The sequence below is a fragment of the Arachis ipaensis genome, chromosome B2 (genome assembly GCF_059453495.1).
Source record: "Arachis ipaensis isolate K30076 ecotype BB chromosome B2, ASM5945349v1, whole genome shotgun sequence".
In the NCBI taxonomy this organism is placed as follows: domain Eukaryota; kingdom Viridiplantae; phylum Streptophyta; class Magnoliopsida; order Fabales; family Fabaceae; genus Arachis; species Arachis ipaensis.
In genome coordinates, this window is record NC_142437.1 from 111,048,213 (window position 1) to 111,071,326 (window position 23,114).

The window sequence follows — 23,114 nt, forward strand, 5'->3', positions numbered from 1 at the left end:
GTCTATGGTTACAGTTTTATGAAAGAGTGACTTAAAAGGGTCTATGATCACGGTTTTAGTGGGTGACCTAAAGAGGTCTATGGTCACGGTTATGAAGAATGACCTAAAAGGGTCTATGATCACGGTTTTGGGAGTAACCTAAAAGGGGTCTATAGTCACAATTTTTCGAAAAATGGGAACCTAAAAGGGGTCTATGGTCACGATTTTGAAGGTGATCTAAAGGGATCTTTGGTCATGGTTTTGGTGGCTGACCTAAAAAGATATATGATTATGATTTTTCAAAAGGGTGACCTAAAAAGGATCTATGGTCAAGGTTTTCAAAGGTGACAAAAAGAGGTCTTTGCTGTTGTTAAAAAAACCCTAGCCCCAATTCCCCCTCCCTTTACTCGAGTCTCTCAATGTCTCACTCACACAGTCACACACTCAATAATACACTCAGAAAGGGGTCTTCTGCTCGCAGCCACTAGCCACATCGTCGCCACTGGGCACTGCCACTGGCCCACTGCACTGCTCCCTGCATCGTCATTGAGTGCAAGGCATTGTCGCCTTCGTTCATGAATCGCTACACTGTGTCATCACATCTTGGTGCTCCCCGGGCGTCTATTGTCGTCGTCATTGCTTCATTGTCCTACAGTGCTCATGGTTGCTGCTACCTCACCGTCTGCGTCGTCGCCGTGGTTGGTCTCCCTCTTTTATCTGTTTGCGTTCTCAGGTTTGTTTGCTCTCTCTTCCTCTGACCCCTTCACCCAACAATGTACCAAATTCCTAAACTAAAAATCAAATTAAGCTTTAATGTTTTATTAAGTTATAATCTCATAACTTTAAATCTATTAGATTAGATAAAGTTTCTATGACATGTTAATTTTTTGCAAGGTTCTGAAAATCGAACCGATTATCGAACCGTTCTAGCTACTGGTTCATTAGTTCGTTGGTTAAACCGATTTAACCGTAATTAAATCGAAATAATTATTTTATAATAAAATAATAATTAAAATATAAATAAACACACTATAGTATAATAGAAACTTTAAAATATTATTCAAATTATACAACTATTTAACTTAATTCATACATTTTTCAGAATCATAATACTACCACAACTAACACAAATACAAATCAATTGATAAACATTCATCTCTAATAATTAATTTTTTTTCAGTACTACTATTTTTTTTACATACTTATGATACCCATTTATCCATCAGAACCTAGAAATTCAAAAGGAAAAATACAAATACTAAAGTCAAATAATTCATTACATTCATTGAGAGGTTTTTCTAATTTCTTTTAGGCATTTGATCAAACACCATGTGCATGAGTGCTACAATGGCAGAATCTTAATAAGACAGCATCAGCAACAAGAGTTTCCAGTTTTCACATGATCAAACACCAGTTGAACTTTTGTCATTTTCAGTGTTGAAATAAAAAAACATAAATTCAAATTTTGCAGGTAAAAAAAAATTAATAACACAACATCAGTAACAAGAGCTTCCACAGCATCAGTAACAACAATGGCAATTTAAAAAATAGCAATGGAAAAACTAGCAGAACTAGATAAGAAACAAAAGCAAAACAACAACGTAATAAACAAGGGTTTAAATTCTAAATCACAAAATAAAACAAATGTTAAATTAAACTTTAAATGGCAGCAAGAAAAACAACGTAATATAGAAGAAACCAATACCAGCAAGAATTCACCTTTCATAGTTGAGGGAGATGGAGCACAAACTCGAACATATGAGGGAAAGGGAGCACAAACGAGGGATAGAAATCAATAAATCTATCCACAAAAATAATCACCCTAAACTCTGAAATTAATAAATTTACCAACAAAAATTAAAAAACAGCATACTCAAAATATAAAAAATAGCAGCAGCAGATTAACAAATCCATTTTTAGTAATAATTTTGACAATAACACAAAATCAATTTCTTTGATTGATTTCACATTCAGAAAATCACTAATCATATTTAGAACAGACTCAACAGAGCATAAAGGGAAAAAGTGAAAAGTAGTGCCACTAACCTTCGACAGAGAGCAGGATGACAAAAAGACGACGACGAGCAGCGAGATAACGGCGACACAACAACGCACAGCTCGAGCCTCGGAGAGAGAAACCACGGGAGGATGGACGACGTGCCGAGCTAGAAGAGAGGATCTGGTTCTGGACAGGGGAAGAAGGAAGCCGCGGAGGCGCCAATAACCACGAACGGTGGTGGCGGCGTCGTTGAAGAACCTAGGGTTTTAGTTTGGGTTTTGATTTTTGAACTTTGAAGATTCTGGGTGACATTCACGAAGGAGGGGGTGTTGGGGGAAGGGGGCGCGAGTGGTTCAAACGGTGGTGGCTGGACGTTGGCTAGATGGAAGTTGCGCTGGTGGCTTCGATGATGGTGAGACAAAGGAGAACTGGAGAAGAGGGGAGTATTGCTTTGCGTTCTGCTTCTGCCCATTCTGAAACTGGAGAGTAGAGGCCTAGAGGGGCAATGGTTGGGGAAGTTAGGGTTGGAAAAGAAAAATGCTGCCGTTTTTGGGAAAATTTAAAAAATCGGCCGGGTTACGGTTCGGTTCGACGACCAGTTTCTGGCCGATTCGACGGTCCAATGTCGGTTTCTCAATCCTCCAGTTTTGGCTTCTGTCCGAACCGTATTTGGTAGTGGTTCACGGTTCGACCGGCCAATTCGAATCGATTTTCAGCACCTTGATTTTTTTGTCATTGTAATCACATTTTGTGGTGATGTTGCTTCCCGAAAACTATTTCATTAAGCCTGCATTCCTATTTTAACATGAAGCCATTCATTGTAGTATGTCATTGTATCCTAATTTTCTGTTTTATGTTCTCATTTACAACTTTTTGTTCATTCCAATAGCAAGTTTCTTTTTTTGAAAGTTCATAATAAAATGTTATGAAGCCTCTATCTTTATTATTTATTTCACAAAAATAACAGTATTTCTATGAGAAGTTGATGTGCAGCAAGAAGGATTAGGGGTGGCAGTGGGGCGGGTAGGGGCGGGTTTTTACCCTACCCGACCCCGCCCCGCCGTCCCATAACTTAGGTACTACCCGCCCCGTCATAACCCGCGGATAGTAAATTGCAGTACCCGAACCCGCCCCTGCGGGTACCCGCCCCTATAAAAATTAAATATTTTAATTTTAACAAATTCATATCTAAATTAAGACAAAAAATTTAAAATTCATAAATAAATTAAAATACAAACATGAAATTCATACAATGTCATTAGCTCAAATAACTTGAAATTAAAAAAAAAAGTGTTAGATCACTACAAACTTAACACCATAATAAAGAAATTACAATATTAGATATAAAGGAATCTTCAACCCTTATTCTTGATCACTTTCAACATCTTCATCATCATTAAAAGTTTGCAAATCAAAATTTAAACCTGAAAATCAAAAGATGTAACAATTAGCAAATTAATTGGTACTATGTAAGAGAGGCCAGCAGAAAATGTGCTCAGAGGAAGAGAAATTATGAACAGGTACATAATACAATATAAAAATGTGCATTATCTTGATTGATATATATCTCCAAAACTTGAATTTCAATTTATAAACAAAACTGTTAATTTTATTAGGAAGCATTCCAAGAGCTCGAAGGATCCGTGGCAAAGCTTAGAACTGAAGTCCAATTACTCCATGAAGAACTTACTAGACTTGACAAGGAAAATAAGGAACTCGACGAGGAAAGCTTAGAACTGAAGTCCAATTGCTTATTTAGATTTATAATTTAGAGATTACTTTTATTAAATTCAAAATTCATTTGGTAACAGTAGCAGTAGCAGTAAACTACGTGAATATGATTTGATAATTCATCACTCAACTTTTATAATTAAGAGATTAGGAAAGTGAATCATAATGACCAAGAAAGAATTGTCAATACCCTTTTATTTCTTTAGATAGATATAACTGAAATACTGAATTTTTTTTTATAACATGGACAGGAAGAAATTTACAAGATGCATGGAATGGAATTATCAGCAAAATTTGTTGATCAGTTCTGCACTTCTGCTGTTTAATTAGTGTAGTAAAATTGCACAAAAATCACACAAGTTTTAGGCAAAATTCAGCCAAATTTATTCAACCAAAAAATGCAACATACCAAAACAGATAAACAAAGTTCATAACATAATTAACACTAAACTTATTACTCTGGCCTTTGTTCTTAACAGAAAAAACAGAACAGTCTTTGATTCTCTTCATAATTATAACACCTTGATCATATTCCCTTTCATAAACCAAGTCACTCTAATCTTGAAGAGTCCATTCACTACTCAATGATAATTGCAAAATCAGAATAAATCACTTCTTCTTCTCCATATAACCAATCATCAAAGAAGCCAAAACAACTTCAATTTTACAAGCTTTAGCCTAACAAAGTCTGACAAATTGAGCCAACAAACATATTCTTCCCTGAATTTTCCATGGACTGAATTTTACAAGAAAAAGAGCTACACAATGCAGGAATCTACCAGTCACCAGAGCGAGAAATTAATTTTTTGAAATCAAAATTAATTTTAGTTTTATCTTAACTATTTTAACATAAAACATAAATCATAAAAATTAAATTAAAAAAAAAACTGAACATGCACATCGGCGGTAAGTATTGAGTGAGAAGTGCTTAGTGCTTACCAGTCACCAGAGAGACGACGACGGAGGAAGGAGGGACGACAAGGTGAGCACAGACCAAAGACCGCAGATTGGAGAGGCGAGTCGGCGAGGACAGTGACGGCGAGAAGTGGGAGCGACGCCGACGTGAACTCCATGAGCGACAGCGGCGAGGCGACCGAGATGAATGAGGACAGTTGGTGTCTTGGTGAGCGACGGCGAACGATCGGACGAGCTGTGACGGTGACTTACTGGCGCAGCTGAGCAGAGGATGTGGTCCTTGACAGCCTTAGAGAGTTGGAGAAGAGCTGAAGGCCTGAAGCCTCAAGCCTCAAGGAGTGAAGAGTGAGTGAGTGACGAAGTGAGCTTCAGAGTTTGCCTAATGCCTAGGGTTGAGATTTGAGAATGGAAATGAAATGAGTGACGGCGGCGAGGAAGTGAAGTCAAGTAACCCTAATTTTTAATTTTTTTATATATATTTATGCACTCCGGGGCGGGTAGGGACGGGTTCACCCTAAACCCGACCCCGCCCCGCCCCGCTCATCCACCCCGCCACGCTTCAAACCCGCCCCGTTGCGGGTCGGGTTTAAACCCGCCCCGACCGGGTAGGGGGCGGGTCGGGTACCCGCGGGTTCGGGTATTGCTGCCACTCCTAAGAAGGATCAATGTTGTTGCCATAAAAGGCGTTTTAAGTGTTGGTGGCATGGCTTGAAAGTTGGCAAGGTTACACATTTAGAAAGGACTTATGAAAATGTTGAATATCTTAAGGCGATATTAAATGCATTACTAGAATCTAATGCTGAAAAATTTATTACTTTTGGCTTAGAGTTGTAATCTTGCTATTAGTGCTTATGTGTATATAAGAAGCTGAATTTGTTTGCTCAAGTTAATTGATGCGATGTATTAGTAACTAAGTATGAATTTTTTATTAGAATTTTTATTTTTATTTTGTTGTTGATTTTTTTTACTAATTACTCAATCATTAAAAAGTACTGCATGCGTATGCAAGTTAATGCTAGCTGAGTACCTCTTGCTTATGTTTGTCTTAGCTGCTGTTGTTCATTATTTAAGTTGAGATTTTTTTTTTACTTTCTTTCATTTATAGTTGAGTAGTTGGTATGAATGAATTGATAGTGGACTGTCAATTATTCTTTACAGAATGTATATACTGATTTTAGTCTTAAAGATAATTTGGCATTATTTATTTTGTGTTGTCTAATTGAGTGTCTTTATAATCATGTGAGTAAAATAGTCTAATTTTTTGTTATTTTTTAAATTATTTATCATTGTCTTACTGGCATTATATGATACACGATGTTCAAAATTCTTTAATAGTTTTGTCTTGGAACTATCATTTTAGATGTGTTGTTGATGGTGATCAGCATCATCATATTTATTTATTTATTTTGCAGATGTAAAATTTTGGGTTGAATTGATAGTTTAGTCTATTTGATGGATTTGCATATTTGAAAAATTGATCTGCTAATGTAAAGGCTATGTTATTCTTATGGTATTTTACCTTGTTGTGTGGTATAAATACAATCTATGTTTTAATTGGCAGAAATTTTCATATTTGTAATATGCCAGTTTGGGATATTGACTTGTACGATGCTTATCTTATTTGTGGTGATTTTAACAGGCTTGTGACAAATTTTAATAGAATTTATTTTCACCTTATTGATTGCATACATAATCACCTCAACACCAAAGACAGACATTACTTTTTTATTCTGCTAGTCTATTTTTTATTTGACCGTAGTATTATAGCAATTTAGACTGCATAGACTTTTAAGAATATGATAATTTGAAAATTGTGCCATGTGCTCTCTCATACATCATTCCTTTGTATATACAGAATAATTCATAATAATTCATAATCTTTTTATATGTATTTCATAATATTATTAGTTGACTTATTAAACCTTTTTTTCCTTCATTGTCATTGAAATTTTTTTATGGGTACTTTTCTATTGTTAATTGACTTGTTAATATAGTCCTCTCCCGAATAATGTTAATTGACTTATTAAACATGTGTCACATTCATTATTCAACTGTATTATATTATCAAAAGTATTTTATTCCATTCCAACATGTTTAGTTTTTTTGCTAGTAGAAGGATATGATATGAAAAATATTATTTTTCATAAAAATATGAGATGGAATGGATCTCATATATACTTTAGTTATCTAAATATAATATTTTGATGTCTTCTATACTTTTTTTAAGAGACTTTACTCAATATTACATGTAATGGATAAATTATACCCTATTTTAATTTGTGTTGTTTGGATTAAAAATATATCTAGTTTATATAAATTTTATTATTTATATTTTTTGAATTTCTTCTTTTAGACTTATTTTGTGATTATCATAATTTTGGGATGTGATTATACTTTAAAAAAAATGAATCTCAGAAAACATAATAAGCTATGATTGCGGTTTTAAAATAGGGTGACCATAGATAAGGCTATGGTCACGGGTTTTCAAAAGGGTGACCATAGAGTAAGCTATGATCACGGTTTTAAAATAGAGTGACCATAGATAAACTATGATCACACTAAAACCGTGACTATAGATTAGCATATGATCAGGTTTTACAAAAGGGTGACCATAAAGTAGGTTATGGTCACAGATTAAAAATAGGATTACCATAGAGTAGACTATGGTCATGGTTTTAAAATAAGGTGACTATAAATAAGCTATGGTCACGCTAAAATCATGATCATAGATTAAGCTGTGATCACAGTATAAAATAGGAGTGAAAAAACCATTACTATAGATCAAAAACCGTAACTATAGATCTATGATTACCCTTTTTACTAGTTATAGTAATGATTTTTTACCATGATCATAGACCATTTTTTTAGTACCCAATTACTATATATATATATATATATATATGAAAAGTAACATGGATAAATTATATAACTGGATTTATCCATATTATCTACTCATAAATTCATGTGATGAGAGGAGTCGAGGAGACCCTGAAGTTAAATTTGAAATGGTAAAGTTGTGAGAAAGAAAATTTTTTAAAAAATAAAGGGTCAACACTTTTTATCAATACTATACTTACACTTTGTTTGGATGGAAGATGGAAAATGAGAGGAAAGAAAATGAAAGAAAAGAAAATAGAAGGAAAAAAAATGAAAGGAAAAGTTGATTTTCTTCTATGTTGTTTGGATGAAGAGAAAATGGATGGAAAGAAAATAGAAGAAAATTTTTCTTGTGTTTGGATGAAAGAAAAAGTAAGAAGAGAGAAAATTATAACCAATTGAAATTACATTAATACCCTTGTTTATATTATATATAAATTATAATATACCAATGTATTTAAATTATTTTTCTAATAAAAAAATTATCTAAATTATATTTTAAAATTTTAACGTGTTTTCTTCATTAAAAAAATAATTTTTTGAATTTATTTTTATGAATTCATTCTTTTCTATTATCTTTTAATGTCATAAATAAGAATATATATTATTCTTTTTAAAAATATAGAAATACATAATCTCGTAAAAAAATAATAAAAACTACTCATACTTTACATTATTAATCTCCTTAAGTATATTTAAAAAAAAATTTCACTAAATTGTATTTACAAAATAAAATATTATCAAAAGTTGGTAGCATTTCTTTCCAAGTACGTGCGACCAAAAATCATATACAATTTTTATAAACATAAAACAAAACGCCAAAAAAGTAATAACCAAAAGAACTTCTAGAGAGTACTATTTTATCACCAGACAACACTTTTCAAAAGGGTAATTCTTCATGGTCAGCGACATCGCCTACTTCCAAAAAATCAATTCTACATAGCTTGAGCCATCTGTACCCATCTACTTCAAAAAAATAAAGTTTTTCCGAGTAAAAAATATTAACACATGATAAATTTTTACTTGTACTAAGCAATGTACTTCTTGTTCCCAAACATTTTCAAGTTATGATTCCTGCAAGAACATATACAACAAAGACAACTTAATTCAAAGATCAGAGTTGATCATGATAATCTATTTTATCGATGTCTTTCTATTTAAACAACCAATCAATCTCAAAGTATATATACATAAAGTGATTTCCAACCATAGTTAACATAAATAAAACAGAAAATGATATCTTCTTTAAATACATGAAGATATACCAATAGTATATGACACTCAGAAACACATAATCAATTAATGAAAGCAATAACCTCAAATTAATCAAAAATTAAGTGCGTATAAAAGTTATACCTGTAATGGTTAATGTTTTATGAAAGTACCATATCTCCTAAGCGAACACCAGCAGCTGTCATGAAATGAAAAAGAGCATCCAATCGCATTTTAGGTGGGATCCCAAAAATTTGGCGCTTTTTCTGCTCATTTTCACATAAAAACTGATAACACTGCATCCGAGCTGATCCTATCAGACTCAATTCAGTCAACATATCTCATACATTTGATTCGCTATAAAGGCGAGGCCTACTTTGTTGCATAATAGCCAACCATTTTTCAGCAATTGCAACTTGTCTTTCAATTAACGAGACTTGCTTTTCGGCAATCGAAACTTGCCTCTCAACCACAGAAGCTTGTCTCTCAGCTGATTCATCCTGCCTCTGAGCTACATCATGTAGCTTGCTAGACAGATAAGTACCCTCTTTGCCAGCATCGGCCATGGTAGTAATTCCCAAAGCAACTTTCTCATATTGTGCCTCCAAAAAAGCATTCATAGGAGACTTACGCTTTGTTCTTCTTGACGTTGAAGTCCCACCTAATTGATTTAGTTGACTATGAGGACCACTTGGTGAATCTAAATTAGCAGGAAATGTTAGGGTATCATGTCCCATATTAACATCTATGTCAGAAAATCCAACGTTTTCAAATGAGTCATTCAAATCAATGTGATCTCTAGCAATTTCTTGAATTATTTCTCGTGACGTAGTAGCCCCTTTATCAGTAGCTCTATCAGCTCCGAACAACTCCTTCAAAGTATCATAATGCTTAATTTGCATTTTTTTCCATTTTTCTGCTTGTGGTTTCTCCTACATAAACAAGTGTTGAAATTATTCGTTGACTAACTTCATCAATAGTATAAGTAATAACAGCAAAGTTTAAGATACCTTAATGAAGTCTTGCCAAACTTCCTCTTCAGCTTCAAAGTTTCTAGTTACAGGATTCCATGCAAATTCACTTAAGTGATGAAATAAGTCATATGTCTCAGCAAAATGATCTTTCAATGTCTTCATTCTATTCTTTATGTGATTCTTTGTTATGTGAGAGCCTATTGCTATGCTCAAAGTCTTCACAACATTGGCATATGCTTCAGTAACTGTGTCATTAACTGCGTACGCCTATTTTCTCTTTCCAAATTTTCGTAACTGATTTGTCTAGGCCTATATTGTGATAAAAATTCTAAAGAATACAACGTATGCACCGTAACACATGAAAGAGATGTGACACAAATATGTTGTCTCTTTTCTAACTCTTCCCTGACACGAGTTAAGATTTGTATTGATTCAGGATGATACAGGTCAGTAGATATGACTTGATTTACTTGAAATCCTAAGTCAGGTATGACGTTCGTTTTGTCTTCTACATTCGCATCCTCGATATTTTCACCATTCATCTATGAAAATATAATGTTTAGAGTGAACATATCAAACATAAACATAACTAGAAAGTAATATATGTGGTCACATTTTAGCAATTCATTTGTTGTGAAACAAAAAACTAAAACTAAAGCTTTATATAAAATTATGGTGTCATGTTACACGGTATAAAAATAATACCTTGTTATGAGGTACTTATCGCAAACTTGTAAATGCTAAACTCGATTCCAAAGCTCACTGTCATAAATGATAAGCGAAAACTGTAAATCACATGATAAACTCAATGACTTGGATTAGCACCAAAATTCAATGGACTTGGCTACTAAAAGCACTTAATAATTTAGATGGCCAAAAACTAATTTAACCAACACAGCACTTTGTATATTATGTAAAAAAATAGTTGAAAATGCGTTGCACAAATGCTTTGTTGTGCAGATAAAAAAGGAAATAAAAGAAGGATATAATTAAGAAATCAAATCAATACAAAAAAAGAAACAAATAAAAAAAAAGTTAAGAAATCAAACATGTATAAATGATTGTCATAACTGAGCAACATGTGTACATATTCTATGAACATTAAAATTTAAATTTGAAACTCCCATCTCCTTAAAATTTTGTTTATTAATAATTATAGTATACTAATATCAGTATATAACACAAAAATTAATCTCTATTTTTAGACAATAAGAATATAATTAGAACTTATCAACGGTAATTATCATTACATACATATAGATTGAAATTTAACAAAATTAAATATAAAGTATGCAATTAAAATTTCTTAAACTTTTCAAGGAGGAAACATACTTTATCCATGAGCAATTGAGAACAAATAGAAACATGTGTACTGTATAGCAGCCAGGAAACTAAACCAATTCAAAGGCCATCAAAAGCTCATAGATGTATGGTAGAGTAGTCCCACAGCCAGCCTTATAGCAGCAAAGTCTTCCCTAACAAAGAATGTTCTAAAACATGTTTTCCTTACTCAAGTAGGCCCCTGCCTTTAATTTGATGGCTGCACAATACTAACTTGTCCCTCTTTTTAAATAGTGTTTGTTTATTGACCGAATAACCTTAAGTTAGAAACAAGTATACTATAATATTAAATTGCTAACAGGAATTTCTTTTTACCAATTTAAGTTCTTTTCAATGACCTTGTTATTGTATCTAAGTGTATACTATAGTCTTAAATTGCTAGTACTACAAAAGGGCTAAATAACCCTTCAAAGTATTTAAGATTTACATCACACTGCTAAAGTATTTGATTCAAAATATTATTGCATTGAATAGTCCAAATTAACAGTTATTTAGTCCCTTCTTTGTCGAATTCAAATAATTAAGTTTTAATTTTTGAATGACCACATTTCCTAAGAAAGGTTCTGAAATGAATTTATGATGAACTTGAAATTCAATTTATTATATTCATACTGTGTTTTGCTATTTGTATCTTTTAACTATTGTGGGTATCTACATAACTATTTCAGGAAAGTCAAAATTGAAGTTTGAAATGAGATCATAACAAGACATAGTAGAGAGCAACATAAAACATATAAATGATGATAGTCGATTGCTTGGATATTTCAAGGATAAGATAGCTAAAGAACAATTGAAATCAAAAGTTCTTGAACAGTCTTTATCTAGAATGACTGGAAAATTACGCATCACAATGGAAGAAAATCGTGTTATGAGGGAGTGTGTTAAAGAACATCACCTTCGTCTGCCGGATACACGGATGAAGACGCGGTGGAGCTCTCACGATGACAATGAAGCTACTAGTGATGTTGAGGATGGTGGGAACCTACGGTGGCTCTGTTGAAGACGCCGGCAAAATAGGAGAAGAGAAAACACTTACATCAAATTTCCAGAGAATGTGGGTTAGGGATTTTGCTTTTTATTTCTGAAAGGGTAACTTTGGAATTTCAACATTGTTTAGTTTTCTCTTGCAGTTTTTTTCGCAGCATTGAGAAGGAAAAAATTGTATGGGCCCCATGGTAACTTTTTTGTTTTTCATTCATTTTCCTCTTTGATCCAAACAATGAAAAATGGGCTTTTCCATCCATTTTCTATTCTTTCATTTTCTTTCTTTTCAAAATTTCTTATTCCAAACAATGTGTTAAAGTTTGGAAGTGAGTCGAATTGCACAGTCAGATCAACTTTAAGTTTGAATCACGAAAATTGAGTTTAGCTTACGGGTCAATCCATTAATAATCGAGCTTATTTATAAAGTTCAACCTCGACACACCTAAAGTTCACAAACTGACTCAAACGTCATAAATATAATCAATAATTTTATATAAATAAAAAAATTATATCTCTATCCATTGTAATTTATGCCATCTATGATAATTATATATGCATATATAAAATTCAAAATAATATATATATATTATATAACTCCGCCTATGTTACACTTGCGGTACATAGCCGGTCCCAAGCTCGGATAAAGGAGGAGGGTTGTGTTAGGTCTTCGGCAACCAACATAAAAATATAGCCGAACCCCCATGACATGAATCAAAGACATTATTGCGCTAAAGCTAGGTCGTTGCCCGAAAGCAACGCGCCGTATGGCTCGAGTACGGTGTCAAAGCAAGAGCCGCTGCATCGGTGCCCGGATGTAGTGTTAAATGAGCAAAGGTTCTCGCGTTTTCGTGAACGGACGAGGGTAAATAAGCTAGTTCACAAAGTAAAAGGTAAAGGTCGAAGCGACAGAAGGTTGAGATTTGGGACATGGAACATAGGCACTCTAACAGGAAAGTCCATGGAGGTGGTGGACACCATGACAAGGAGGAAGATTAACATTATGTGCCTACAAGAAATGAAATGGGTTGGTGCAAAGGCTAGGGAGTTGGATACTTCTGGTTTCAAACTTTGGTATACAGGAAAGGTGAAGAATAGGAATGGGGTTGGAATAATTGTGGATAAGCAGTGGAAGAAGGACGTAGTGGATGTCAAGAGGGTGGGAGATCGGATCATCTCTATCAAACTTGTGGTGGAGGGAGGTGCTTTCCATGTGATTAGCGCCTATGCACCGCAAGTGAGTTCGGACGAACAACACAAGATAAGGTTTTGGGAGGATCTAGAGAGTTTGGTTCAAGGCATACCTTTGGGAGATAAGATTTTCTTAGGAGGAGATTTAAATGGCCATGTTGGGAGAGAAGTGACTGGATATGGGAGTATTCACGGAGGCCATGGTTTCGGGGTGATCAATACCGAGGGTAAAACTATTTTGGACTTTTCCTCAACCTTTGATCTTCTCATCGCAAATACATGTTTTAAAAAGAGAGACGAACATCTTATAACCTATAAGAGTGGCATGACAAGCTCTCAAATCGACTTCTTCTTGTTGAGGAGAGTCGACCGGAAATTTTGCATTAACTGTAAAATTATCCCGGGAGAGAGTTTGACAACACAACATAGGGTGCTCGTCATGAATTTTCGCGTTGAGCAAAAGTTGAGGAAAAGACATCATACGAAGAACCCAAGGATGAGGTGGTGGCGGATGAAAGGTGAGGAACAAAGAAGCTTCCTAAGACGGGTAGGAGAAGAGACAAAGTGGGATGAAAATGGAAGCACAGAAGAGATGTGGAGGGAGATGGCAGAAGTTATTAGAAGAACAGCAAAAGAAAGTTTTGGTGAATCTAAAGGAATAGGACCAAGAGACAAGGAGTCCTGGTGGTGGAATGCGAGTATACAAGAAAAGATAAAGATAAAAAGGGAATGCTTTAAAGAGTGGTCTTTATGCCGCAATACAGATAACTGGGAAAAATATAAGGCGGCTAAGAAAGAGACAAAAGTGGTTGTAAGTGAAGCAAGAACAAGAGCATAGAGGGTCTCTACCAGTCTTTGGGCACGAAAGAAGGAGAAAAAGGTATATATAGAATCGCAAAGAGCCGAGAAAGAAGAACGAGAGATTTGGATCAGGTTAAGTGCATAAAGGATAAGGATGGAGAGGTGTTGGCTCAAGAGGAGAAGATTAATGAAAGGTGGAAGAGCTACTTCTACGAGTCATTTAATGAGGGACAGAAGACTCTTCCGAGCCTTGGTCGATTATGCACAAGGGAAGAAGATCAAAACTTTGACTACTATCGAAGGATTCGAGACTTCGAGGTAAAAGAGGCTTTAAAGCAGATAAAAAATGGCAGGGCAGTAGGACCTGATAATATCCCGATTGAGGTTTGGAAGGGTCTTGGAGAAAAAGGCATCAACTGGTTAACCATGCTTTTTAATGAGATTTTAAGGTCAAAGAAGATGCCTGATGAGTGGAGAAAGAGCACCTTGGTACCTATCTACAAGAATAAGGGGGATATACAAAGTTGCGGAAACTATAGAGGGATTAAGCTTATGAGTCATACTATGAAATTGTGGGAAAGGGTGATAGAACGGAGGTTGAGAAAAGAGACACAAGTAACAGAGAACCAATTTGGATTTATGCCAGGCAGATCTACCACTGAAGCGATATACCTATTAAGAAGGATGATGGAGAGGTATCGTAGTAATAAAATGGATCTACATATGGTGTTTATTGATTTGGAAAAAGCGTATGATAGGGTACCAAGGGAGGTCTTATGGAATGTTTTAGAAAAGAGGAGAGTAAGGATCGCATATATTCGGGCAATTAAAGACATGTATGATGGGGCCACAACTAGTGTGAAGACTCAAGGTGGTGTGACAGAGGAATTTCCTATTGGTATAGGATTACACCAGGGATCATCCTTAAGTCCATACCTTTTCACATTAGTCTTGGAAGTACTCACAGAGCACATCCAAGAGCCTGTGCCATGGTGCATGCTTTTTGCCGATGATATCGTCCTTATGGGAGAGTCAATGGAAGACCTAAATAAGAAGTTGGAGTTATGGAGAGAAGCTCTAGAAGTGTATGGTCTGCGCATAAGCCGTAGCAAGACGGAATATATGGAATGTAAGTTCAGTCTGAGAAGGGAAAACCCCAATATAGAGGTGAAGATTGGAGAAAGCACCCTACGAAAAGTTAAAAGTTTTAAGTATCTTGGGTGCATCATACAGGACAATGGAGAGATTGAACATGATGTAAATCATAGGATCCAAGCAGGTTGGTCAAAATGGCGGAGTGCATCTGGTTTTATATGTGACAAAAAAGTGCCTTTAAAACTTAAAGGTAAATTCTATCGCACCGCTATAAGACCGGCTATGCTGTATGGTACGGAGTGTTGGGCGGATAAAGGGGAGCACGAACATAAGCTGAGTGTGGCAGAGATGAAGATGTTGAGATGGATGAGTGGTCATACGCGATTGGATAAAATAAGGAATGAAGATATAAGGGAGAGAGTTGGAGTAGCACCCATTGTGGAAAAGATGGTTGAATCGCGTCTCAAGTGGTTTGGACATGTGAGAAGAAGACCGATAGAACATCTAGTCAGGAGGGTGGATGAGATGGAAGATGGACAAAGGGCGAAAGGCAGAGGAAGACCTAAGAAGACCATCCATGAGGTGGTCAAACGAGACCTACATGTAAACGGTCTCTCCGTAGACATGATACATGTCAGAGCACAATGGCGTCGTTTGATTCATGTAGCCGACCCCACTTAGTGGGACAAGGCTTATATATCGAACCAACTCATAGATTTCATTGTCATGAACTCAACTTATCGAATTATTAACTAGTCGAATTCCAATGGACTCATCTCCGGCCTTAATTAATAATTTGATAACAAAAAAATTAATAAAAAATAATCTAAATTTTTATTATTTAATATTTATTAATTGTTATAATAATTAATAAATATTAAATTAGACCAGCTTTGCTCTTTTTTTTTTTTTTTTTTTTTTTTTTTTTTTTTTTTTGGTGTCTCCCGAAATTGGTCTGATTAAATCATTCAAACGGATCAGAACCAAGGGTTACTTAGCCCAGCTCGGTCGAACCCAATTCCTGGATCAGCGGTTCCAGACGCAGACACAGTCACAGTGACAACACAACAAAGAGAGGTGAGAAGCTTCCAGCCTCCTCTCCCTGCTTCAGTCACCTCCCACGGCCACCACCGCGCAGGCGTACACCAGCCAGGGAGCCACAGCCTTCTTCCCCTTTCTTCCTCACTAGCCTACCACAGACCACGGTTCATCGCGGAGGCGCCTATTACGCCGTCGTCTTTGATCATCGCTGCCGCTGGACACCAGCTTGTCGTCGTTCAAACCACCAGGCAGCAACGGAGCAGCCTTTTAGCAGGTAAACATCGTTGTCGTCTTCTCGTCCTTGCTGAACCTTGATTCTGCGAATTATTTATTTCAGCAAAATGATTGTTGGAGATTGATTACTAATTCTGATAATATGGTGTTATTGATTCTGCATCCTATTATTGCTGAAGCTTGATTGTTTCTTATGCTGTGCATAAGTTAAAAAATTGGTAGTATTGTTAAATAAATAATATGCGATTGGGTTCTATGAGGAACTTGATGAGTTCCTCAATAGCTTTCTCATCTCAATGTTGTGGCAGATGATAAGGCTAAGGGTAATTAGTCTTGTAGATGCATGTTTTTCTTGTTTCTTTGCTTTTAGAATGTAGATGTTGTTACTTGTATGTTTGCACTTGTTGCACAAAGTGATCCTGAGCTTGTTGTGAATTTATGTTATTGTTAAATTATATAATAATTTTCAGCAGCAACTCCTTTACTTTTGTTTTCAACTACTTGAGGAGAATTGCTTAGTGTTGATTGTGATTAAAGTACTGCATCTTAAGGAATGATATTTTGACAATGCTGATTGATGTTTTAATCAAATCACACACGCTCTCCATCTTGTTTAATTTGTTTAAATATTGTGAGAATGAAAATGGTTGGAAAGAAGCTGGGATTCTCTCAACAAGAAGCCTTTGTATTGGTATTGCCTATGTGTAGTATTCTGATCTTACAATTGAATCTTTGGTCCTGAGTGTTGATAAGGCTTATAAAACATGTGGTGAAAGGAAAATTTGTGTGTGAAGATAACTCTTTGATCTTTGAGACTCTTAGCTTCTCATGTGTAGTGTAATGCTGTTGATGATTTGCAAGAGAAACAAACTTTTGTAATGTTTGTCTAGTTTCCTAAGAACTTTCATACTGTTCTGACCTGCCATAAATATCGCTACTAACACTTCTTGAGAAGCATTATTTGATCCTGTGACTGTTGAGAATTCTCTGATGTATGTGCAGTATAGTTGACATTTTTGTGAATGAATAAATAAATACAAGTATATCTCATAAAGTCTGGACTTTTTATTTTACAAACCTTGACTTCCTATGACGAGCTTGAGGTTTTCATGCCTTTTTCCTTATGAACATATATGTTGGAGCTTATATCTTGACGAACCTTATGATTTAACATCTGGTTTTGTGCAGAAAAAATAAAGATTGATAACTGCCTGAGAAAAGATTGGCCAAATGAAATAATATGACGTACTCAAAGTTGTTTCTGCGGATAGATCCTAAAGTAAATTATATAATTTCTAATAATGTGTGTACGCGCACTGAATTTTCTGTAGTTGGAATTATCATAATTGTTTCATACGGAGCTCTCTTCTCTGTCATAGGCACATGTTAGTTCCCTAAGCGAATCTTGCTTTAATCTTTTAGATAGTAATTTGTCGGCTTTGGATATTGTTATTACATTTTTCCTGAGTTATCCTTGTTAAAGTTTCTGACATAATCTTTGAAGTTAGGTGGTTCCTTTCCATTCATGGTTTCTAAACAAATGAATAAAGGGAAAAAAAGAGGGAATATGCTGCATTGTTGTTTTGGAGTGTTGTAGTGGGCCTGCTATTTTAGTCATGATTGCCCGAAACGAGTAAAAAAAAATTATATATCAAAGGTTTTGTGTGCTCATGTTTTTAATTTAAGTCATACATACATCACTAATAACTAGGGGAGAGAGAATTTGAGAATGAGAAAGAATGATGAACGATTGCTCCATGAAGACTTGCCTCCACCATGGTTCATTCACGTAGATTTTTTGGCGATGGAAGACAGCAACCTCATGTCCAAGGGCAGCTTAGATGAAATAGACAAAGTCATAGATGTTGGCGGCAGACGGTAACCAACGGTGAAGTTGTGCCCCCTTTTCATCCCTTTTCTGTGCTCCTATTCTCTTCTTCCACTGTTTTGTCAGGTACTGCTTCCTTCTTTATTCTTTTTCTTATGATGATGTGATATTGTGCAAGTCACACAGAACCTGTCCATTCTTTCATATTTTATTTATTTTCTGTAATGTTTGTGGATTTAACTTGTACTAGAGACGATTTTTATGTATTCCCAATATAAGTTGTGACTATGTGAATGACAATGAAGTGTTTGTGTGATAATGCTGATGCTTGGGTAAATGAAAGAGTGTGAATGACAATGAAGTGTTTGCATTTGATAATGGTGATGCTTGAGTAAATGAAAAATATTTGATGCATTAAAATAGGTAATAGGAAAGAAGTGATAAATTGGATTCTTTCCCTAAAAAAAAATTGTCCTTCTGTCAAGTGATCACCGCTTTTTATAGGTAAGCTTTACATCAATGACACATGTAGAGGAGAAGATTTTCAACAATAGATTGTCCGATTTTCAAACACACTTCTTTGATTATCAACATTGACATTTAATCCCTTTGAACTAACAGGTACTTTAATTCACTTCTGAAATTTCCATCTATCACCAGCACGCTGTAAGACATTGGGGAATTCGAGCTTTCACCATATTTGGTGACTTTCCAATGCCATTATTTAAAGCACATGCTGCCAGACGAGGCCAATTCCTAATATCCTATAGCTATAGGAAAGGGAAAAAAAGCATCCGGAAGAAGGATATAGTGACACACACCAAAAAGAGAAGCTTTTATCTAAGGATAGAAATGGATAAGACAAAGAACATGAACAGTAACCTTGCCACTCTCCTAAATGTATCATGTATAAATTGGTTGGCCAAAACACAGCTCTAGAATTCAATATCGCTACCTTCTCATATGCATGGTTTGTGCCTTTATCATATATTCACCTCACACATGCAATTGCCAAGCCCATGATACCCTCCAAGCTTATTCACAATGCTTCTCGTCATCTTCAATATGCCTCATTCAACCAATCACCTCCTTCCATTTTCTTCAGATTCTCCTCATTGTTGCATCAATTCTCTAACACCCTTTTCCATGTTAAGTCCATCCACGCTCAGATCATTATTAACGGTGTGTACAATGAAAGCTTTCTAGTTGTAAAACTTATCAAGGCATACTCTGGTTTGGGTTTCTTTGGCATTGCCCGCAAGGTGTTCGATCAATGTTCTCACCCGGAAACCTTTCTTTGTAATGCCATGATGGCTGGGTATTTAAGAAACCAACAGTGTAAGGAGGTTCCTATTTTGTTTAAAATGATGGGGTCTTGTCATATAGATATCAACAGTTATACTTGTATGTTTGCTCTCAAGGCCTGCACCAGTTTGTTGGATTTTCAGATGGGGATGGAAGTTGTTAGGGATGCTGTTGCAGAGGGATTACATTTGCATCCAATTGTAGGGAGTTCGGTTATAAATTTCTGGGTGAAGTTTGGGAAACTTGGTGATGCTAGAGCAGTCTTTGATGAGATGCCCGAAAGAGATGTTGTTTGTTGGAACTCAATGATCGGGGGTTATGTGCAGTGGCAGTGCTTTACCGAGGCGATTCGGATGTTCCTTGAGATGATTAATTGCGGAATAAGGCCGAGTCGTGTGACAATGGCAAGCTTACTCAAGGTGTGTGGAGAAAGTGGACTAAGAAAATTTGGAAGATGTCTTCACAGTTGTGTCCTTGTGTGTGGCATGGGCAACGATGTGTTTGTGCTGACTTCTTTAGTTGACATGTATAGTAAGATAGGTGAAACTAATAGTGCTTCGTTGGTTTTCAATAGTATGTGCAGTAGAACTTTGGTTTCATGGAATGCTATGATTTCAGGATATGTTCAAAATGGTATGGTACATGAATCTTTTGCTCTTTTTAGCAGACTAGTTCAAATTGGTGCTGGGTTTGATTCAGGAACCTTAGTGAGCCTTATTCAGGGATGTTGTCTTACATCTAACCTGAGAAGTGGAAAATCCATCCATTCCTATATCATTAGAAAAGGATTTGAACCGAATCTAGTTTTGTCCACTGCAATTGTTGACATGTATTGTAAATGTGGTGCCACAAAGCAGGCAATTACTGTTTTCAGAAGAATGGATACAAGGAATGTAATTACTTGGACTGCTTTGCTGGTAGGTTTATCCCAAAATGGCTATGCAGAGGATGCGCTGAAATTGTTTTGTCAGATGCAAGAAGAAAATGTGGCTGCCAATTCTGTGACTCTTGTTAGTCTAGTACATTGTTGCACCCACCTAGGATCTCTCAAGAAAGGTAGGAGCATCCATGCTCATTTTATCCGACATGGTTACACCCTTGATGCAATTAATATATCAGCTTTGATAGATATGTATGCCAAGTGTGGAAAAATCCACTCAGCTAAGAAATTATTCAACAACGGATTCCCTTTTAAAGATAGTATATTGTGCAACTCAATGATTATGGGTTATGGAATGCATGGCTATGGACATCAAGCTCTTGGTGTCTTTGGCAGAATGATAGAGGAGGGAGTCAAACCAAATCAAACTACATTTATTTCACTCCTAACGGCTTGCAGTCACTCAGGCCTTGTTGAAGAAGGTAAAACTTTGTTCCACAGTATGGAAAGAGATCATGGCATCAAGCCTAGTGACAAACACTATGCTTGCCTCGTTGATCTTCTTAGTCGAGCAGGCCATCTCGAGGAAGCAGACACATTGGTGAAACAAATGCCTTTCGAACCAAGCACTGATGTGCTTGAAGCTTTGCTCAGTGGTTGCAGAACTCATAAGAATATCAATATGGGGATACAAATGGCAGATAGATTACTTTCTTTAAATGATTTAAACTCTGGAATTTATGTCATGTTATCAAACATATATGCCGAAGCAAGACGATGGGACGCAGTGAATCACATAAGAGGCCTCATGAGGACAAGGGGACTGAAGAAAACACCTGCTTATAGTTTGATTGAAGTAGGAAATGAACTTCACACATTTTTTGCTGGTGATGATTCACATCCTAAGTGGGAAGATATTCATCAATTGTTGGAAAACTTGAGGATTGAGGTGGAGGCTTGTGGCTATGTTCCTGATACTAGTTGTGTGCTTCGTGATGTGAATGAGGAAATGAAGGTTAAGTTGCTTTGGGGGCATAGTGAGAGATTAGCTATTGCATTTGGTCTTTTGAGCACACCATATGGAAGCTTGATTAGGATCACAAAAAACCTTCGTGTCTGTGTTGATTGTCATAATGTTACCAAATACATATCAAGAATAGTTAAGAGGGAAATTATTGTAAGGGATGCTAATCGTTTCCATCACTTTGTTGATGGCCAATGCTCCTGTAATGATTACTGGTGATGAGGACATGCTGAGAATTAAGTTATTTTTTACAAGAACATCTTATTTGATGTCCAAAACTCATTCCATCAACCTTAGATTTTAGCGCCATTTCCACTCTCCGTTCCAATACTCAAACCTTTCTCTTTTCTTTTCTTTTTTCCTTTCTCCCTCTCGTTTGGCTTGTGTTGTGTGCCAATTGAATACTAATTTTTACATGCTCAAATGACATTATTCAATTAGTATTTGGTTGGGTTGTTTGAAGGTGGGGAGGATGATCTGATTTGGACATTGTATGAGCATATGTTGGAATCTGGTGTTGTGGCTGACATTAATGTTGAGACTGTTGGATAGCTGGTACAGGTATTATGCAAGACAAGGTTTCGAAGGGATACGAACTTCTTAGGCAGGTTCTAGGGAATGGCATGAGTCCTGATGGACTCTTGAAAGAACAATTCTGAGGTATTTCAGGTTTTCATTGATGTCAAGGATAGAGGGTATTTCCCAGATAGAGTCATGTACACAATAGTAATCAAAGGCTTCTGCAAGAAGCAACAGCTTGGTGAAGGAAGGAAGTTGTGGTTTGAGATGATTCAAAAAGGGTTACTACATACCTAATGAGTATACCTATAATGTATTGTTATATGGGTATTGTAAGGCCTGTGATCTTGTTGAGGCAAAGAAGCTCTTTAACGATATGCATTCTAGAGGTGCACTCGTCCTAGCCTGCACAAATGGCTCTGGTTGCTCACCATCGACGACCCAATATGACCAACTAGCCTATAATCTAGTTTGTCTACCCTATCATAAAATATGTGTCCATGTCTAATAAGTCATTGAAATATTATTACATCCTTCAAACAAAAGAAGTCTAAGGAATGGATGCAAAACAAATAATAGTTACCATTTTCCCTTGCTTAAACCACTCCTCACTTGGACTTGGCTCATCTGAATATTTTCCTGTCAAAAACAAGAGACCACAAAAACTCACCAATAAACTTCTCAAATAGTTTCGTTGCATAAAACCCACATGCATGTGTTTGTTTTTCCATACCAACTTAAGTGCTAATGTCCGACCAATGGTTCCTGTCCCACGGCATATATCAAAGAACAATGTATCAAGGCCTAAGCGTGCCCAATCTCCACCAAGTGAGTATAACTTAGCTGCAAGAGTGTTAACCTGCAATAGTAGACTTAAAATTCCATCTAGAAGAAACGTACCTCCGGAAAAAAGAAATCTTCACAAGAATTCAGTGTTTTCTCGGCAATTCTTTCACGAAGCCGTAAGAAGAAGATAGAAAATAGTTATAATCCGATTTTATATCATCGAAGCAAGCAATTCTATCCAGGCAAGGGACATTAATATCCAATTCAAAATCAAATCAAAAACAAAGAAAGAAAGAATATAGAGAATTAATTCCAGTTCACTAGTCATATTCTCACAATCTTGTCCCTAACCTCAGCTCCCCTATACTGACTACACTTTTGGCTAATAAGACTATTTCTTC

At 35.9% G+C, this 23,114-nt stretch overlaps 2 protein-coding genes and 1 long non-coding RNA gene across 6 annotated transcripts; 1 reads left to right on the forward strand and 2 right to left on the reverse strand.

The window, feature by feature from the left end:
* Positions 1 to 3,171: 3,171 nt before the first annotated feature.
* Positions 3,172 to 5,063, reverse strand: LOC148575219 (uncharacterized). Its single transcript, XR_015905226.1, has 2 exons — positions 4,649 to 5,063; positions 3,172 to 3,402 (listed from the first exon to the last, which is right to left on the reverse strand). It is a non-coding gene; the product is annotated as an uncharacterized LOC148575219 (long non-coding RNA).
* Positions 5,064 to 8,241: 3,178 nt separating this feature from the next.
* LOC107627706 (uncharacterized) lies at positions 8,242 to 12,075 on the reverse strand. 2 transcript variants are annotated; one of them, XR_002357834.2, is made up of 5 exons: positions 11,924 to 12,075; positions 10,393 to 10,449; positions 9,724 to 10,229; positions 8,858 to 9,645; positions 8,242 to 8,575 (listed from the first exon to the last, which is right to left on the reverse strand). XR_002357834.2 is itself a non-coding variant. In XM_088503885.1 (4 exons), the coding sequence occupies exons 3-4, from the start codon at positions 9,847 to 9,849 to the stop codon at positions 9,055 to 9,057; spliced, it is 717 nt and encodes a 238-aa protein (XP_088360011.1). In that variant the 5' UTR covers positions 9,850 to 10,229; positions 10,393 to 10,449; positions 11,924 to 12,075; the 3' UTR covers positions 8,607 to 9,054. The 2 variants fall into 2 exon arrangements, 1 of the variants encoding a protein (XP_088360011.1); XM_088503885.1 differs by lacking the exon at positions 8,242 to 8,575 and having other exon boundaries at positions 8,607 to 9,645.
* Positions 12,076 to 16,092: 4,017 nt separating this feature from the next.
* LOC107625790 (pentatricopeptide repeat-containing protein At3g12770) lies at positions 16,093 to 21,686 on the forward strand. 3 transcript variants are annotated; one of them, XM_016328505.3, is made up of 3 exons: positions 16,093 to 16,411; positions 18,083 to 18,325; positions 18,821 to 21,686. In XM_016328505.3, the coding sequence occupies exon 3, from the start codon at positions 19,105 to 19,107 to the stop codon at positions 21,625 to 21,627; it is 2,523 nt and encodes an 840-aa protein (XP_016183991.1). In that variant the 5' UTR covers positions 16,093 to 16,411; positions 18,083 to 18,325; positions 18,821 to 19,104; the 3' UTR covers positions 21,628 to 21,686. The 3 variants fall into 3 exon arrangements, with proteins under 3 accessions (XP_016183991.1, XP_016183992.1, XP_088359908.1); XM_088503782.1 differs by having other exon boundaries at positions 16,144 to 16,411; positions 17,560 to 18,325; XM_016328506.3 differs by lacking the exon at positions 18,083 to 18,325 and having other exon boundaries at positions 16,118 to 16,411.
* Positions 21,687 to 23,114: the final 1,428 nt, after the last annotated feature.